The 16,823-nt window shown below is 39.0% G+C and overlaps 1 protein-coding gene across 6 annotated transcripts in view; it reads left to right on the top strand.

Annotated features, from left to right (window-relative positions):
* INPP4B (inositol polyphosphate-4-phosphatase type II B) overlaps positions 1-16,823 on the top strand; it is a gene marked incomplete at its 5' end in the record, with an annotated part of 260,693 nt that overhangs the window by 132,233 nt on the left and 111,637 nt on the right. For all 6 annotated transcript variants that reach the window (XM_082237557.1, XM_082237558.1, XM_082237559.1 and 3 more), the window contains one exon: positions 831-947. In XM_082237557.1, coding sequence (XP_082093683.1) covers positions 831-947 — 117 coding nt within the window. The remainder of the gene's footprint in view (positions 1-830; positions 948-16,823) is intronic.

The raw sequence follows: 16,823 nt of genomic DNA, 5'->3' as shown, positions 1-16,823 counted from the left end.
TAAAATGAAAAGGTTATTGATTTTATTTTATTTTTTAAAAAATAGATAAATCAAACATTGTTCAAGCTATGCCTATGCCTTTGCCAAGATACTAGCATTGAAGGTCAAAATGTCATCTAGTCATTGTTCACAGCCTGTTTCTGCCCTGCTTCATAGCCAAACATGTGGTTTTGATTTATTTTCCTGACTTAAGGATTTTTGCTGCTCTTGTGGAAAGGCAGTCAAGTTGTACAGCGCTTTCTCTCTGCTAGTCCATTGCAGGGGTTGCAGTGGATGACCCTCAAAGTCCTTTCCAACTCTGCAATTCTATGATTAACCATACATGAAGATAAAAGGCACGAACTTGGAAGGAGACATGAAGCTGGGAAACTTGGTGACTCCAGCTTACGGTTCCCACACAGCTATTTATGGCCTTGCCTAGTGCTTCCTATATTTTTAGTTCTTTTGCATGAATTGAAACATGTGACTACTTAAATGAAGTGCATGTGAATTTATATGTCTTGGATTATGAATGAATGGCTGAATGGCTGTTCCTAATTAGAGGAGTACTGCTTCGTAGTATACGGTGACACAGTTGCCTGGGGTGGTTTGTGGTCATGAACTCAACTTCTGTATCTCAAAACGTCTCTGTTTATACTGATTTAAATGTCCGCGCTATTACACTTTGTATCTCTGGCTCTTGCAGTTGGCAATCCAAATCTGCCTTTGCTGCATCAAAAACTCTTGCCTTTGGAGATCCCGTGGCTATTGTTTCATTGACCATAGCTGACTGTAGCATGGCACACAGCTGCTACCTTGCTAAATCTGAGTTATGTGCTTCTGCTATGCAGGGAACAAGAGACCCACTGTTTCTGACTGGTGTGACGTTCCCGCCGGATTACCCTATCTATGAGGAGACTAAAATAAAACTAACAGTCTATGATGTCAAGGATAAATCTCAAGACACGGTAGGTACTATGCTGCTTCTTTTGCTAAAATATGCACAGCAATACGACTGATCTTTCCATGGGTTTATTTTGCCATCCATTTGATCCTTAGGTGTTTTCAAGTGTTGCTGATTGTATTGAATTGTTGTTCAAGTTACCAGGAAATAAAGAGTTAAGGTTGTGTGTGGCTATCCTCTTAACTGTGTCTGGCAGCATATGGAATGGATTGAGATAAGAAGGGTAGAAAGAAAATAACTTCTCTCAAAATATGTTACCGATCATAGAGTTCTAGTCATGTAAGACCTGAGTTCTGAAAGAAACGATAATCAAATCGGGCTTTAATTATTCTCATATTGAGACTTGTATTGTTGCAGCCCATCTGCCATCAGTTTTAAAAATGTGTATGTATTACTTACTAAAAAATGTATACTTTATAAGACTGGAATTTGTATCATCTACACACACACATTAGTAAGAGGAAATGGAATAGGAATTGTTTACCAACATATATCCAGCAACCCAGTTACAGTTTATCTATATATTCTCATGCAGAGTTTTCCACCCCAAAGGTTTGACAATGCTTAATTTTTAAAAAACATTCCTGTGTTACATTTCCTGCTTTTCTTAATATTCAAATGTATCTTTAAAGCATCCTCCCCAGAACAGCTGACAAGCAAAGAAGTCACAAGACTTTTACATTTGTTTGTGTGCAAAAGCTGATAAAATATGGAATCACACCATTCCCCCCTCCTTAAAAACAAAATGCTTTGCATTTGTATTTAGTTTACCTGCTATGGATTATGAATGATTAACACAATATTACATATTGCATTGATAATTTAGCTAAGATAATTTAGTTATTTATTAATAATAAAATAGCTAAGAAGATATTTTGTTCACTTGATAACTTTTCAGAGGTGCGACATGTTTAAATTTTGAAGTTGTATTATTTTCAGTGCTTTGTTATTGTTTTTAGATGATTTTTAAAATATCCAGTGACTTCCCTTCTTACCCTTCCATGGTTCATTTGATTTGTCATACATTCCTGCGTATTTTACTATAACCATTTAAATCAGTTTTCCACTTTTACATTCATCAAAAATTATTTACTCTGTTGAATTTATCTTAGTGCTGCCAGCGTTTTCAGATGTATACAGTTAATTTCCATATATTCAATAAACGTTTTCCACTCTTCTTTTAATATACCGTATTTTTCCCATGTATAAGACGAGCTTTTTTCCGTCTAATACACAGGTAGTGCTGAGGGGGGACGGGCAAATGGTTTTTTGGTGCGAGCCTGAAATTGTTAGCAGTGATTGGCTGCTTGATTGTTGGGGGGGAATGCCGAAAATCACTCAGCCGCCAGAACAAAGCGCGAGCCCGAGATTGGAAGTGGCTTTTGTAAGCGACGCAAGCAGTTGTGTGGTGCGTTCTGGCGGGTGAGCAATTTTCGGCATTCCCCCCAAATAACCCTCCCCCAAAGCTTAATCCCCCCCTATTTTCTAAATGTTGAGGCCCCCAAAATGTATATCTGGTCTTATACATGGGGGGCGTCTTATAGAGAAGAAAATACGGTACGTTTTTCTTGCTCTTATTCTATGTGTTAAATCTGCAAGTTCTGCGTATTGCGTCAACTTGAGTTGCTAATCCTCTTTAGTTGGACCTTGCTCACTTTCTATTTTGGGGCTAACAAAACAAAGGCCGCAGTTGTTGCATACATAAATAACCTTTTCTGACACCTAGGAATTTATGTCTGGGTTATTCCCACCAAACTGAACTCATGTTTTTTTGGAAAGTAGTTTTAAACATTTTTTTCAATTCATTATAAATCATTACCCAATATACTTTTACCTATTTACATGTCAACCACATGTACAAAAAGGTTCCCTCCACTACTTTACACTTCCAACACATATCTGATTCTGTTTTATAAATCTTAGCCAACCTACTTGGAGTTAGGTACCACCTATGAATCATTTTCAAATAATTCTATTTCAATGAATAACATACAGTAAATTTCAGGTCACTTTTCGAAAGTTTCTCCCAGAGGTTAAGATCTATACTGTGTCCTATATCTATTGCACAGAGTGTCATTGAAGCTTTAACTAGCTCGTCTTTTGTTTCCCATGCTAATGAAAAATTATACATTTTAGGCAGAGGTTTATCCTTATTTTGTGAGAGTTCTTTTTCATATTGTGAGCCTTGGGCCAGAAATCCATTCTTTCTATCTAATTTAAACATGTTGTATATCTGGTAATATTGCAACCAATCCGTAACGTGGCTCCTTAGTTTTCTATTGATTTCAGTTTGGGTTCCCCCCACCCCCTGTAAAATCCAGCCGTTCCCTGTAAGTTTCCCATTGTCTGTCCATATTAACTGTCTTAATTATAATTGCTTCAATGGGAAATAGCCATTTTCAGATTCTTATATTTCTCCCAGACCCTATAAAGATTCTTTCTAAGAATGTGGTTCATAGGAGTTCCGGGGTGGCGCCATCGGTAATGGCGGATTCCCTCTGATCCGGAGGGACTGGCTCCACGGAAAACGGGTCTGTTCCGCTACGGCGAAGCGGGGACCCTTTAAAAAATCACAGGCGGATGAAGCCTGTGACCATGGGACTTGGTGGGCACCTTTCATGCCCCCCCAATTCGTAAAGGAACCCAATTATGGGCTCCGGAGTGAAGAGGGGCTAGTGGCGCGGTGCTGAGAGTCAACTGCTTCTTCCGTGGAGCGAAGCCACACAGCCGTTGCCGGAGAGCTCTACCTTTTTCCTGGGACAATTTGGCTACAAAAACAACTACCCGTGAGCAGATCAAATTTGGACAATTGGACTTTAAACAATGATCTGTGAGTAGAACGGAAGATTGGATTAAGAAATTCCTCTTAATTTGGCACTGAAGCGGGAAGGTCTAAACAGGAAGTCAGCCTTCCGTTTCTTGTAGATAGATTAAAGCAAAGACATGGCAAACTAGAGTTTAGAAAATCGTTTCTAAAGGATCAACTTTCATCATCTAAAACTACTGAACCCCCTTCGGAAGCAGGAGAAGAGGGGGGATTTTATCCGGACTGTTTAAACCTGCAGAAGAGAGTGTAAAGAAATGTAATTTTCCACCGTCTTGAACCTGGGAGCGGGGTGTCAGGACAGACTTTTTTTGGGAAGTTCATTGTCTATAGACAAATGTTTTTGACAGACAGTTAAAAGAAGAGAAACATAGTGATTCCATTGTTCTCTTTCGCATTTTAAAGGAACAAATATTGACAAAATATCTGAAAAAGGAAACTTTGTTGTTAGATCTGCTGTTAAAAAAAGAGAGAGAGGGATTGATACAAATAGTAGTTCTTCCCCTAGAGGGAGCTTGTGAAACTGTTATTAAATTTGAACTGGGGAGCTTCGCAGCTGCAAACAGATTAAGATCGTGGGAACAGACTTCTGACCTTGCATAACAATGTATTCAGAGGCTCTGGTGCGTGCTTTCTGCAAGACAAGTGATTTATTGGAACAGTTACATGAGAAGACGGATTTCATGACTGTTGCGATTAGAAATTTTGGACAGGTAGTGGGTATCTATATAGAGCCCACCCAGGAATCAACTCAGGAGTGTGCTCTGACAGATCAGATGAGGGAGGAGGTTGTTGCTGGACCTCGGGTGGCAGAGATGGAGGGAGCTGTGGCCCAGCAGGAACATGAGTTGTTGGATCTGACAAATGAACTTGGAAAAAGCCAGATTTGGAGAGATAGAGTTTTGTTTGGCTTGGAGATGGGGGGCTGGATGGACCCCCCCTATGCAGGGATGTCTTGACTTTTCAAGTCTGGCAATGGGCCGTGAGGAGTTTGGGGTTGTGGGGGTCCTCAACTCTGGAGGGACCTTGAAACATGCTTTTAAATACCACATGGAGTTCAGTGTGGACTATGGAAAAGGGGCTGATCTGTCGAGAAGGGACAAAAATACTGTCAAGTTGAAGTTTCCACGAGTGAAAGGACCAGAAGACAAAGTAAAGTACAGGTATAAATATGAAGAAGATCTGCGGAAGGGACATGGAAGAGACTTAAGGGCCTCGGACATAAGATTACCAGGTTAATGAACTAGATGGATGGGATAGAAAGGACTGAAAAAACCCAGGACCAGGAGGAAGAGACGTTGGATGAAGATTGGAAGAAAGTTTTAAATTTTTTTTACTTAGGATTGTTTTGTAAAATTAATGAATATTAGAAAAATTTTGGAACGAAATTATTTGGCTTTAGCAGAAATGTTAAAAAGAACTATGTAAGAATATGTTATGGTTATGAGAAATTGGTATAAATAAGATTTAAGTTTTAAGTTCTAGGGTTTTTTATAGTAAGATAAGGTTAAAATAGATTAAGGTAATTTAATGACAGAATATTATGAAAAATGGGAAGGATTTGCTGTGATAATTAATAACTAGAATACAAAAAAGGGAGGTGTGAGGAGGTCGATGAAATAAGGTAATGACAGTTAAGGATTTGAGAATATTGGATCTGTTTTTAAATTTTTGTGGTTTATTTTTGTTTTTTGATTTTGATGTGTTATGTGTTTTGGTTTTGGTTTTTGATTTTGATCGATTTGTATTGTTTGATTGCTTTTTGTTTTTCTCTTGTTTTTTTCTTATTTGTCTTTTTGTTCTTTCTGTAATTTTAAAATGCTTAATAAATATCTTTTTTTAAAAAAAAGAATGTGGTTCATAAAACTCTTACAGATTTTAGCCTTCCCTTACCAAAGACATGCATGCCAGCCAAATTTTAAATCATGACCTTCTAAATCTAAAATGTCTGCATTGCCCAATACAATCCATTCTTTTAACCCACACAAACAAGCTGCCTCATAATACAATTGCACATCTGGCAGGGCAAAGCCTCCTCTTTCTTTTGTATCTATCATTATTTTATGTTTAATTCTTGGCTTTCCCCCCCTGCCAGATGAATTTAGAGATATATTTTTTCCATTCTTTAAAGCAGCTTAAATTATTTACAAGTGGGATTGATTGGAATAAAAACTACATCCTGGGAAATCTATTCATTTTAATGGTGTATTATTTCCAGTACTTTGAATAATTAGAATAAAGGTCTTGATTTACAGAAATGCAGCTATGTTTTTGCAAATATTTTTAAAGGAATTGTTACAAAATTAATATTAAAAAATAATGCCATAAAAAGTCCCTTGGAGTGGGAAGGTTGTGAATGAGAGCTCTCAAATCTTCAAAACCAGGAAATACAGCATTAATTTGAAATTTTGGAAATCTCCTTTTAATATCTTACTATTTTGTACCATTTTCTGGGCCTTCCTGGTGGTAGTTGGGAGAAAGTCTATTATTTGCTAGTCAGTTGCAATATTATTTGTTCTCCTAGTACTTGGTAGCCACTTGACATCTGCCTCTGAATCACAGAAGCGTCTACCTGGCTTATGAGGGGGAGGGTTGTGTTCCTGTCTCTCCTCAGAGTTCTGAATCCTCTTGACCTGACTCATGGTCCCTTGACATAGGTTGCTCCTCTGTGATGTTTTGTTCTGAAAACTGTTGGTTCCTCCAAAGAGGATTTCTCTAGCTGAGGGTTCTTTAACCTCCAAATTCCAGGGTGCCTCCCAACTCAGTACTATTCATCAGTATTTACCACTTTTGAACATTTGGTGGTGCAATTTACGGTCTCTCTCACACAAGCAAACTAATTTCATTCACACTTGATTTAACATTTTGTGGAACTTACAGCTATACTAGCTGTAATTATTATTCTTATTACCAGTTATTTTTTTCCTGGGGGAATGCAGGGGTATGCATACCCCTAAACATTTTGTGAATCTAACTTTGGACATATCGAGGGGCAGTATTTCAATATGAGTAGGAAAATGAGAGTGCCCCTAAACATTTTTTTAAAGAAAAAAACCACTGCTTATTACTATTGATTAAGTAGTTGATACCTCCTAATCTGCATGGTGGAGCAGAAAGGTAGAATTCCATAGACGGCCAGTTCAAGTGCTGAGATTAGAGGTGTCAAAAAAATAACGTCTGCTTGGGTGTACTTGGCCACTGGAATTCATTCAGACCTTGTGAACTCTGAACTGCCATTCTGTTACTGCCGTTCCAGAGCAATCAAGGAGTAGACAGCAGGAAAAGTGACTGAGGCAAAGCGCAGCTCTCTGACTTTTGGTCTCTTTCTAGCTTTGCTTGTCCCTGCCCTCTCCCTGAAGGGTAAAATAAGGAGGAAGGATAAAAAAGGAACAGCATAGCAAGTAGTTTGCAAAGAGTTCTATGAAGCTAAAAATAAAAATTTAAAAAAATCATTTGCTCCATTTTATAAATGTTACATCCTTTTAATATTGGATTCCTATCAACAAGCTCTCCCCTTCTAACTGGTTTGCATCTTTTAAAAAAACTTCCAATTATAGCACTGAAGCCCTTTTTAAATTGTGGAAATAAAAAGTGCATTGGGAAATATGGAAGTGAATAACTTTGGTAAGGAAACATTTAAACTGAGTTCTGAAACCAATCCAGGTTGTTCCACGGCATTCCCCAGAGGGCATTGGACTATATAGTATATATCAGAAAACCACAACACCATTTGGCACAAGTTGCCTTGTCTACTAAACCACCCCTAGGCTTGAAAGCAGTGTTGTAGACAAGGTTTGGAACTATGTTACTGGATCTGTCTTTGGCCTGTTGGCTGAGAAGGTTTGTGGTTTGAAGAATTTAAGTTTTTGCTAGAATCTAAGTTATAGTTCTTCACATCACCTGGTGTTCCATGTCTGCCTATGATTAGCCCCTTGCTTCACAATAGAACACAACAGAAAGCTTGTGAAAGCTTCAGAAGTTCCAAAGCTAATTTTTGTTTTGCTATTGTGAAGTGGAATACTTACTCTCATATTAATAGTTCATTTTCAGAAGACTGTGAAACTTGTTCTTTTCATATTTATCTGTTTATTGAGTGCTCATTTTGATTTGTTTCCACAAATCAGTTTGTGACACTCACTGTTTATTGAGAATTCATTTCTTTGCATGCAGGTTATATCAGATTGCACCAAGCAATTGCTGGCCCATACTTATCTGTTCAATTTTTGTTCTGCAGAAAGCCTGGGTTTCTTTCAGAGAGGAGGGGGCAGATTTGATGCAGGAGAGTGACAAATACTTGCAATTTTGCACAACCTAAATGTGCAAGTATGTGATTATTTTCCACCTGTAAAACAGTGACAGGCGAAAAGCAACTTCACTGATGAAACCTATCAAAATTTAATTTTTCTTCTCCTCCCCCTTTCCCCTGGTCCTATGCCTGGTTGGCATTCCCTGCTCCTTTTTTCTTTTATCTTCCCTCAAATAACCGAATGAATGAATGTGTATTATTATGGCCAAACAGCCAGCATACTAAAACCAGAATTTCTACATAGTTCTTTACAAAAATGATAAAAATGATCAGAGTGGAATTTAACAATCAATATACTAATTAATAGACTTAAAATGTGTATCCAATGAAATAGTGAAGCTTTGTGGTCTGTTCAGTGCAGTCTTTTAAAAGGATCACGTCAAGCGCATGATTAGGCAAAACCTAATTGTTGAGTTGCTGTTCTCAGTTGCTCTTATTTTACAATGTCACTGTTGTTTATGTTCTGCGAAACTTAATATTTATTATCTAATATCTGTTAATAAATAACTATATGTATCTAAATGCATTTTTATTCTACATCAAACAGTTGTATTGTATTAGAGTGTTGTGATGATAATGCCAAGGTTGCAGGTTCAATTCCTTCAAGGGACAGCTGCATATTCCTGCATAGCTGGGGGTTGGACTAGAATTAGATGATTCTCAGGGTCCCTTCTATGTTTCTTGGAATGTACAGTGGTACCTCGGCTTACATACGCTTCAGGTTACATACGCTTCAGGTTACACACTCTGCTAACCCAGAAATAGTGCTTCAGGTTAAGAACTTTGCTTCAGGATGAGAACAGAAATCGTGCTCCGGCGGCGTGGCAGCAGCAGGAGGCCCCATTAGCTAAAGTGGTGCTTCAGGTTAAGAACAGTTTCAGGTTAAGAACAGGCCTCCCGAACGAATTAAGTACTTAACCCAAGATACCATTGTATTGTATTCTGATTTCTTCTTAGCACTTCAGGATTATTCGTTTTCAAATACCAGGTGTTGGTAAACAAAATATAATTATTCTGACAATTTGACTTGAAAAATCCATTTCCCCTTCCTTCTGAAAGTTACCATCTCCGTTCTTTGCCATCTATTGAAAGGTCGTACATTTTTACTCTGTTCATCTTGCAGCGTTATGAAAAGACTTTCCACTATAGGGAAAAAATGACATGTGCTGGGCACAGTCCTTCAGCTGAACAACTGGAACAATAAAGTAAGATATAAATAAGCTATCTTGGTCTGAACACTTTTGAGGGGGTAGCAGCCAATTTCTGAGTGTTGCATTGAGTCACTCATTGTATAGACTGCTACACAGTTAGAACAACACGCATCTGTGTGCAGTGGGAGATTTGTGTCATTTATTTTGAGGCTTTCCTTATATCAGCTGACCTCAAGGGCAATCTACACTGCATTGAAACAATAAAACACAACAATAATATAACAAATACCACAAAACATAAAAACAATATCAAAACAGCAGCGTGTAAGACAATTTTAAAATCCTGATCCACTTCAGTGCCTGACACAAAAGGATAATAGAGTAGGTGCTTGGTGGGCTTCCTTGAAGAGATGACAGAGATGGGAAGCCACAGGCAAGAGCACCCTCTCCCTGGGTGGTTTTAACTCCTCACTAATGCAGAAGGGACACGGGTGGCACTGTGGGTTAAACCACAGAGCCTAGGACTTGCTGATCAGTAGGTCGGCGGTTCGAATCCCCATGACAGGGTGAGCTCCTGTTGCTTGGTCCTTGCTCCTGCCAACCTAGCAGTTCGAAAGCACGTCAAAGTGCAAGTAGATAAATAGGTACTGCTCCGACAGGAAGGTAAACGGTGTTTCTGTGCGCTGCTCTGGTTCGCCAGAAGCGGCTTAGTCATGCTGGCCACATGACCCGGAAGCTGTATGCTGGCTCCCTCGGCCATTAAAGCAAGATGAGTGCTGCAACCCCAGAGTCGGTCACGACTGGACCTAATAGTCAGGGGTCCCTTTACCTTTTAATGGAGAAGTATTCTATGGGCAGCCAAGGTGTTGGGAAAGAAGAGGAAGAAATATGCGACCCCTAGCTACAAATTGCTCTAGTCCTGCCAGGCACCAAGCCTCAGGAGACCCAGCAAGGCAAATGAAGCCCATGAGTGAGTTTCTACAAGTGGGATTTATAGGAGTGATCCCTGATCAGAATTTGAGCCGATTGTATTCCATTCTCCCCCACCCCATGCCCTTTTCTTCTTTCTCTCCCTAGCAGTCTGCCTGCATTTCTTGTCTACTGTGCATGCCCACTAAGTACTCCAATGATTTTTTGGTATATCTGTAAACCTTGTGGTTCTTCCAACCTTGCTGATATTACCTGTTGAGTGTGGATGGTGCCATTTTGGCTACATAGGCAGTGGAACTCGCAACCTGATCATTAGAAGTGAAGAGAATTGTGTCTTCCTAATCAGGGACTGAGTAAGCCTACTCGTTTTGCTTCCTGCCTATGAATTTGGGGGTGAATTGGAGGATGTAGTGTGAAGCAGAATAAAAACTACATTATGCATCACAAGTTGTGTACACTCTTGCTCCATGAGGCACTATTGGTTTGTGTTTTAAAAATTGGACAGGATTAAGAAGGAAAATGGATCACTACATTTCTATCTCTGCTCCCTGAAAGTTTGCAGAGCATTTCCTTATCCCTTTTAGCCAGTTACCACCTTTGGGAATATATCCAAATGATGTAGAAATAAGGCTTTTCAAATGAGGGAGCTTATTTGGACTGATTTGGATGGAGAGATTAGTTCCTTCCAAATGTTAGGTATATTAATTTTGGAAACTATATAAGCTCTTTTTATGCATGGCACCTGGCAATATATAAATGTATATTTTTAGAGACAGATGTGCATATAAATCTGCATATCAGTTGAGTAGGATAAATGAACTTATGTCCAATAGAATGGGGCATTTTTTAATTTTTATCAGTAAAGCATATTCATTTTATCTTGGTACCATACCAACAAGCACCAAAACTCATAAATTTTCAAACCTTGCTCTAGAAAGCCTGCTCCCCTTGAATTGAACTTGAAAAATATCCGAGACAGAGATGACAGCAAATATTTGTCAAGCTATTAGTCTATAATTTGTTTTCAGGTGTTGCATTTAACTTTTACTCAAAGTAAACCCACAGAAATTAATGTACCTAAGTTATTACGGTCATTATTAATTTCAGTGGATATACTCTGAATAAAAGTTAGTTGGATACGACCAGCTTTTTAGGCAGTCATAGCTGCTCCCAAAGAAACATGAGTACTATAGTTTGTAAAGAGTGCTGAGTGCTGCTAGGGGACCTTTATACCCCTCACAGAGCTATATTTCCCAGAGTTACCTAGGAAGAGGAATTGAGAACTGTAGCTTTCTGTGGGAAATGGGGGGCGTGTAACAACTCTCAGCACCCTTAACAAAGTACAGTTCCGAGGATTCTTTGAGAGAAGCCATGATTGTTTAAAGTGGTATGATAGTGCTTTAAATGTTTAGTGCATATGGAGCCCTCATCTCTCTGTCTTTGTCTCCTGCTTTCCTGTGGCAACCAGATCTGGAGCAGCTAGTGAAATACAGCCGTACCTTGGATCTCAAACGCCTTGGCTCCCAAACAATTCATCTCCCGAACAATCGAAACCTGGAAGTGAAACCCGGAAATTTTGAACAATTTTCGGAAGCTGAATGTCTGACGTGGCTTCCGATTGGCTGAAGGACACTCCTGCAACCAATCAGAAGCCGTGCCTTAGTTTTCGAACGGTTCTGGGGAGTCGAATGGACTCCCGGAACGCATTGTATTCAAGAACCAAGGAACGACGATAGAATAATTACTAGTCCAGCATCCAATTTCCCACAGTAGTAAACCAGATACTTCCTGAAAAACCCAAAAGCAAGTACTTTGTGGCGTACTGCCTCTCAACTTGGAGGTTGCATATAGCCACTGTGACTATATGCATAATGGACTTTTCTTCCTTGATTATTTCCAACCCTTTAGGAGACCTATTGCAATGTTATTTTATTTGCATATGTTATTGATACCTCACGAGAGCCTCTGAGCGTAACACTTCCTTCAATGCTTGTTTAAATTGTTTACTCCTTCTAATGGGGAGAAAGGGGATTTCCTTACTTCAGCTCTACCAAGCTAGGGGAACAAGAGATTTTATCTGAGATTGAAAGAGATGTATCACTCAGTATGGAGTGGCTAACCGCTAGCTTGGTTATTTGATTCATTCCAGAAAGTGGCTTGGTTTACATTTTGTTCTGTTCATCACTGAATTGGCTACATTCCTCTCTCTCAGCTGCAGAAGGAACTTGAAACACTTAATGTAATTTTTACTGCTGTGTATAATTGGTTGCATATGTCTTTCTTTGTTAAATGTCCAGTGGCCTTAATGTACTATTCACCACACAACAAGAACTATTTCAAAGATTATTTGCCTTGTGGTGGTATGCACTCGGCAGGTAGCTACACTTTATACAGCTCAAGCATATTATGAGTTGCCATTTTTCTTCTTCCACTATTTGCCATCTGTCTAATGCATAAGATAGAAAGCCAACCACAGGACTGAGCTTTGTGTTTTCAAGAGGCACTTGGTGAGGTTCATATGGCTATTACCACTGTAAACTGGGTAGAATACATAAAAGGCATGGCATCTGTATACATGGATTATGCTTTAGCAGCAGCTGCTAAACAACTTGAAAGCCAGATTCCATGAATCACTCAAAAGCTATGTATTCAGTGCTTTTTTCTGAGAGGATGCAGGGGTACACATACCCCTAAACATTTTGTGAATCTATGTTGAATTATGTTGCTGGAGGAGACTCTTGAGAGTCCCATGGACTGCAAGAAGATCAAACCTATCCATTCTTAAGGGAATCAGCCCTGAGTGCTCACTGGAAGGACAGATCCTGAAGCTGAGGCTCCAAGACTTTGGCCACCTCATGAGAAGAGAAGACTCCCTGGAAAAGACCCTGATGTTGGGAAAGATGGAGGGCACAAGGAGAAGGGGACGACAGAGGATGAGATGGTAGGACAGTGTTCTCGAAGCTACGAACATGAGTTTGACCAAGCTGCGGCAGGCAGTGGAAGACAGGAGTGCCTGGCGTGCTCTGGTCCATGGGGTTACGAAGAGTCAGACACGACTAAATGACTAAACAACAACAATTTCAATATGAGTAGGAAAATGAGAGTACCCCTAATTTTTTTTAGGGAAAAAAGCACTGTATGTATTCATCGGAACTTACTCTCAAATAAGAATAGGTGGTATAAGATTGCGGCTGTGATTTAACAGTACTGATCACATTAAGTCTGTAGGGTTGGGGGGGTTGCATTTTTGTTTTATAGTTCCTAGATTAGTCTTGCGGGTGCAATTGAAAACCTTGCTCCTTCATATTCATTGCATTTATTCCTCTTTTATTGAGACCTCATAAAACACCATATTTAGAAGAACATGGGGAAGCCTCAGTTGCGCACCATCCTGCATAACACTGCTGTCACCAGCAAAACTGTTCCCTGTCTTCCATCTGTTGCATCTTCTCTCCAACTCCCTATGGAGCTGTGATTGTTCAGAGTAGCAGGATTAGGCAAAGGCCCAATCAGCATACAGTGGTACTTCGGGTTAAGTACTTAATTCGTTCTGGAGGTCTGTACTTAACCTGAAACTGTTCTTAACCTGAAGCACCACTTTAGCTAATGGGGCCTCCCACTGCCACTGCACCGCCGGAGCATGATTTCTGTTCTCAACCTGAAGCAAAGTTCTTAACCTGAAGCACTATTTATGGGTTAGCGGAGTCTGTAACCTGAAGCGTATGTAACCCGAGGTACCACTGTAATGTTAAGGGGTGGAGAAAGCAGATCCAAATGTTGTATGGAGCTCATACAGAAAGACCACCTGCAGTTATCAGCAACAGAAATAGTGTTTGATAATTATTCTAAACGTTCCAATGGCAACCTCAAGTGTGATCCTTAGTTAACATTTCTTCAGTATTGTTGTGACACTGAATAATAATATCGACAGGACATTTTGACAAAGTGATAACTTCAAATAGTTATGTATTTTGTTGTTGCTGCTGCTGCTGCTTGATAATGGCTGGAAAATGGTGGTTGTGGAGAGTGTTTCTAATTCATGTATTATTTAAACTTAGGAAAGATGCCCGCAACGTTTTACTAGATTAATTAATTTTTCATTTTTAATCACCTTCCTCAATTAAGTTGTATGTCTATGCAATTAAATATTGCATTATTTGATTAATAAAAAAACACAGCTTCATTATATTGAAAAAGAACTACCATTTCTGCTAACATTATTAATATGGAGAAGACATCCATTAGCAAATATTTAGGGGTTTTTTGTTTTTGTTTTTAAAAAGAAAAGTTACATGATCTATAATTAAGGTTGGTGTGTTATGCATCGGTGAGTGTTTCCTGGCTAGATTTGCTGAGCGCATCCCTAATGAGCTTCTGTATGGAATGAGTAATGTTGTGACTGCACATTAATTAATGTCTTTTCACAGCCAAAATAAATGTTCCATGTAGCTTCAAGTGTAAAAATTCGCAGTTTGTCATACAGTTTATAGTTCACTTTCCCTCATAATACAAAAAGGTTTTCTAAAATACAGGCCTCCTGATTTTCTGCACTTTCGAGGCAGCCCTGAAAGCTCTTCCTTCCTTGCTTCTATGACCTGGGGTGGGTGATCTGAGAGCCAGCTGGAAGCCCAAGCTACTGGTATGGAGATCTCTTGTCCTGTGACTGAAATATTGGGGTTTGCAGGAACAGCAGATTCTTCAAGGTCATCTGTGATGCTGGAGTATGCTTCTGCTCCTCTGAGGAGGAGGAGAACCCAAGTTCTAGATCTGAGCAGGGCTGAACCCATAAAGAGGCCCACATCCACACCCTACTGATATTTGAAGTTAAGTCTGAAGGTGTCAGGAAAGAAGACTTTCTTGCTATATGAAATGCTCTCCCCATAGAAGCTTGCCTGTCTTTATTTCTAAAGGGTGGGATATAAATGCTCTAATAACTGCATATCTTTTTGGCACGAGGTGAAGACTTTCTAAAAATTTGCCCAGGCGTATCAGCATGTTTTATAACTGGTTTTGTTTTTATGGCTCTGCTGGATTTCATGACTGCTGCTTCTGTGGTTTTAATATCTTATATGGAGTTTTATTGTACATGTAACAGTTTTTATTTTATTGTATACATTTCTTTCCTGCTCTTCAGTCCCAGAGGTTTCCTAGGTTAGCTCATAAGTAATCAATCAATAAAGCAGCCAAGTAAGATCAGAAACAAGTTACCTTTAAAAAGTGCAACAGCAAAATAGATGGGAAAAGACTGAGGCTTATGCAAGATTAAAACATATATTGAAAGAGCATTTTTAAGGCATGGACAAATGCGAAAAAGCTCTTTGCTTGTCACCTAAAGGACTTGGGATTTGGTTTCAGGCAAGCGTCCCTTAGGAGGGCATTCTGAGCATAAACTTTCCTTCAAGCTTTAAACAAAATCTAGTAACTGCTTGCGGAATTGTAATAGGGGGATTTGAGGTAATTTGCTTTATGAGGTAATCTTGGTGGCCAAATTTTGCTTCACTGTTGAGGCGTACTAAGGTGGCACAGGTGAGGTGAGGAAGGCATTTTCACTCAGCTTAGAAAGGAATCTGATTCCTTCCAACCCCCAACTCTTTGACTTGATCTGCTTTTATTAATTGTTTTATTTATTCAGGAACTTGCTTTCATGAGGTAGTTTGTTTACTTGAACATGCTTGTATTTGGAATTGGGCTGCCAGGCCACACCTCCTGTGTGCCCACAGAAGTGCATTTTTCCATCTGTTAAATGCTGGAGGGTCTGGAAGAAAGGAGGGCATATAGCATAACTTAACTGGGATAGGAGAAAGCAGAAGTGTTGGGGAGGGTGTGGGAAAGAGAGAGACCAACAAGAACAACTAGAGAACAACAAGAAACTCCATCAGAAGTTTTGGATTATTTTGGATTGGGGATAGGGCTCAGAAAAAGGAAATCCCGAGTTTATATTGTGTTTTTTATTTCCTCTCAAGCTCTATTCTGGCCACTCAACTTTTACATTTCAATGTAAACTGAACCTTTCTCCCATTCCTCTGATAGCTTTGTTAAAAATAAATGAGTCTGAAATGTGGAGCATACATATATTCTGTATGTACCTTCTGGTGTAATCCACTCTTATTCACATCATATTCCCAACTATAATTATGTAATAGTTTAGCACTCATCAGTTTTACACATACTAAATAATAGCAGATGGTTCTAGATGGCTGGCACTTAGACACATGAAGATTCACTAAATGATGTTAAATGCCAATGTTTTCTAACAATTTTATTTCACTTTTGCACGTTTTTTAACACCAGAAATTTTTCCCCAGAAAGAGTTCAGGAAATTGTGGCATAGGCCTTTTCTCTAGTTTAACTTAATATACATATTAATTGGTTCAGTTGCATTTCAGCAAAAATAATTTCCATACCATTTACTCTGATATATTAATTGTCTTTTGCTGAGAGCCTTAAACTGATGAATGAAATTCCAGTTGATTTAATACCAATTTTAATTTTAATCAATTAAACCTGTATATACGGTATGTACATTTTTTATTGGTTTTTTTGTTAAAACAATAGCTTGATGGTGTGTGTCCATGTTGTGTCAGATGAGATGCCCATTGTATTTTTAATAGGTGTGGCTGATTTTGTAAATGGCCTGATTTGACCCTACCTGAGTTGAATCAATATTAA

The sequence above is a fragment of the Podarcis vaucheri genome, assembly GCF_965113315.1.
Source record: "Podarcis vaucheri genome assembly, chromosome: 9".
Classification (NCBI taxonomy): domain Eukaryota; kingdom Metazoa; phylum Chordata; class Lepidosauria; order Squamata; family Lacertidae; genus Podarcis; species Podarcis vaucheri.
Note: the sequence above shows the minus strand (reverse complement) of the source record. Positions and strands in the feature narration are given on the sequence as shown.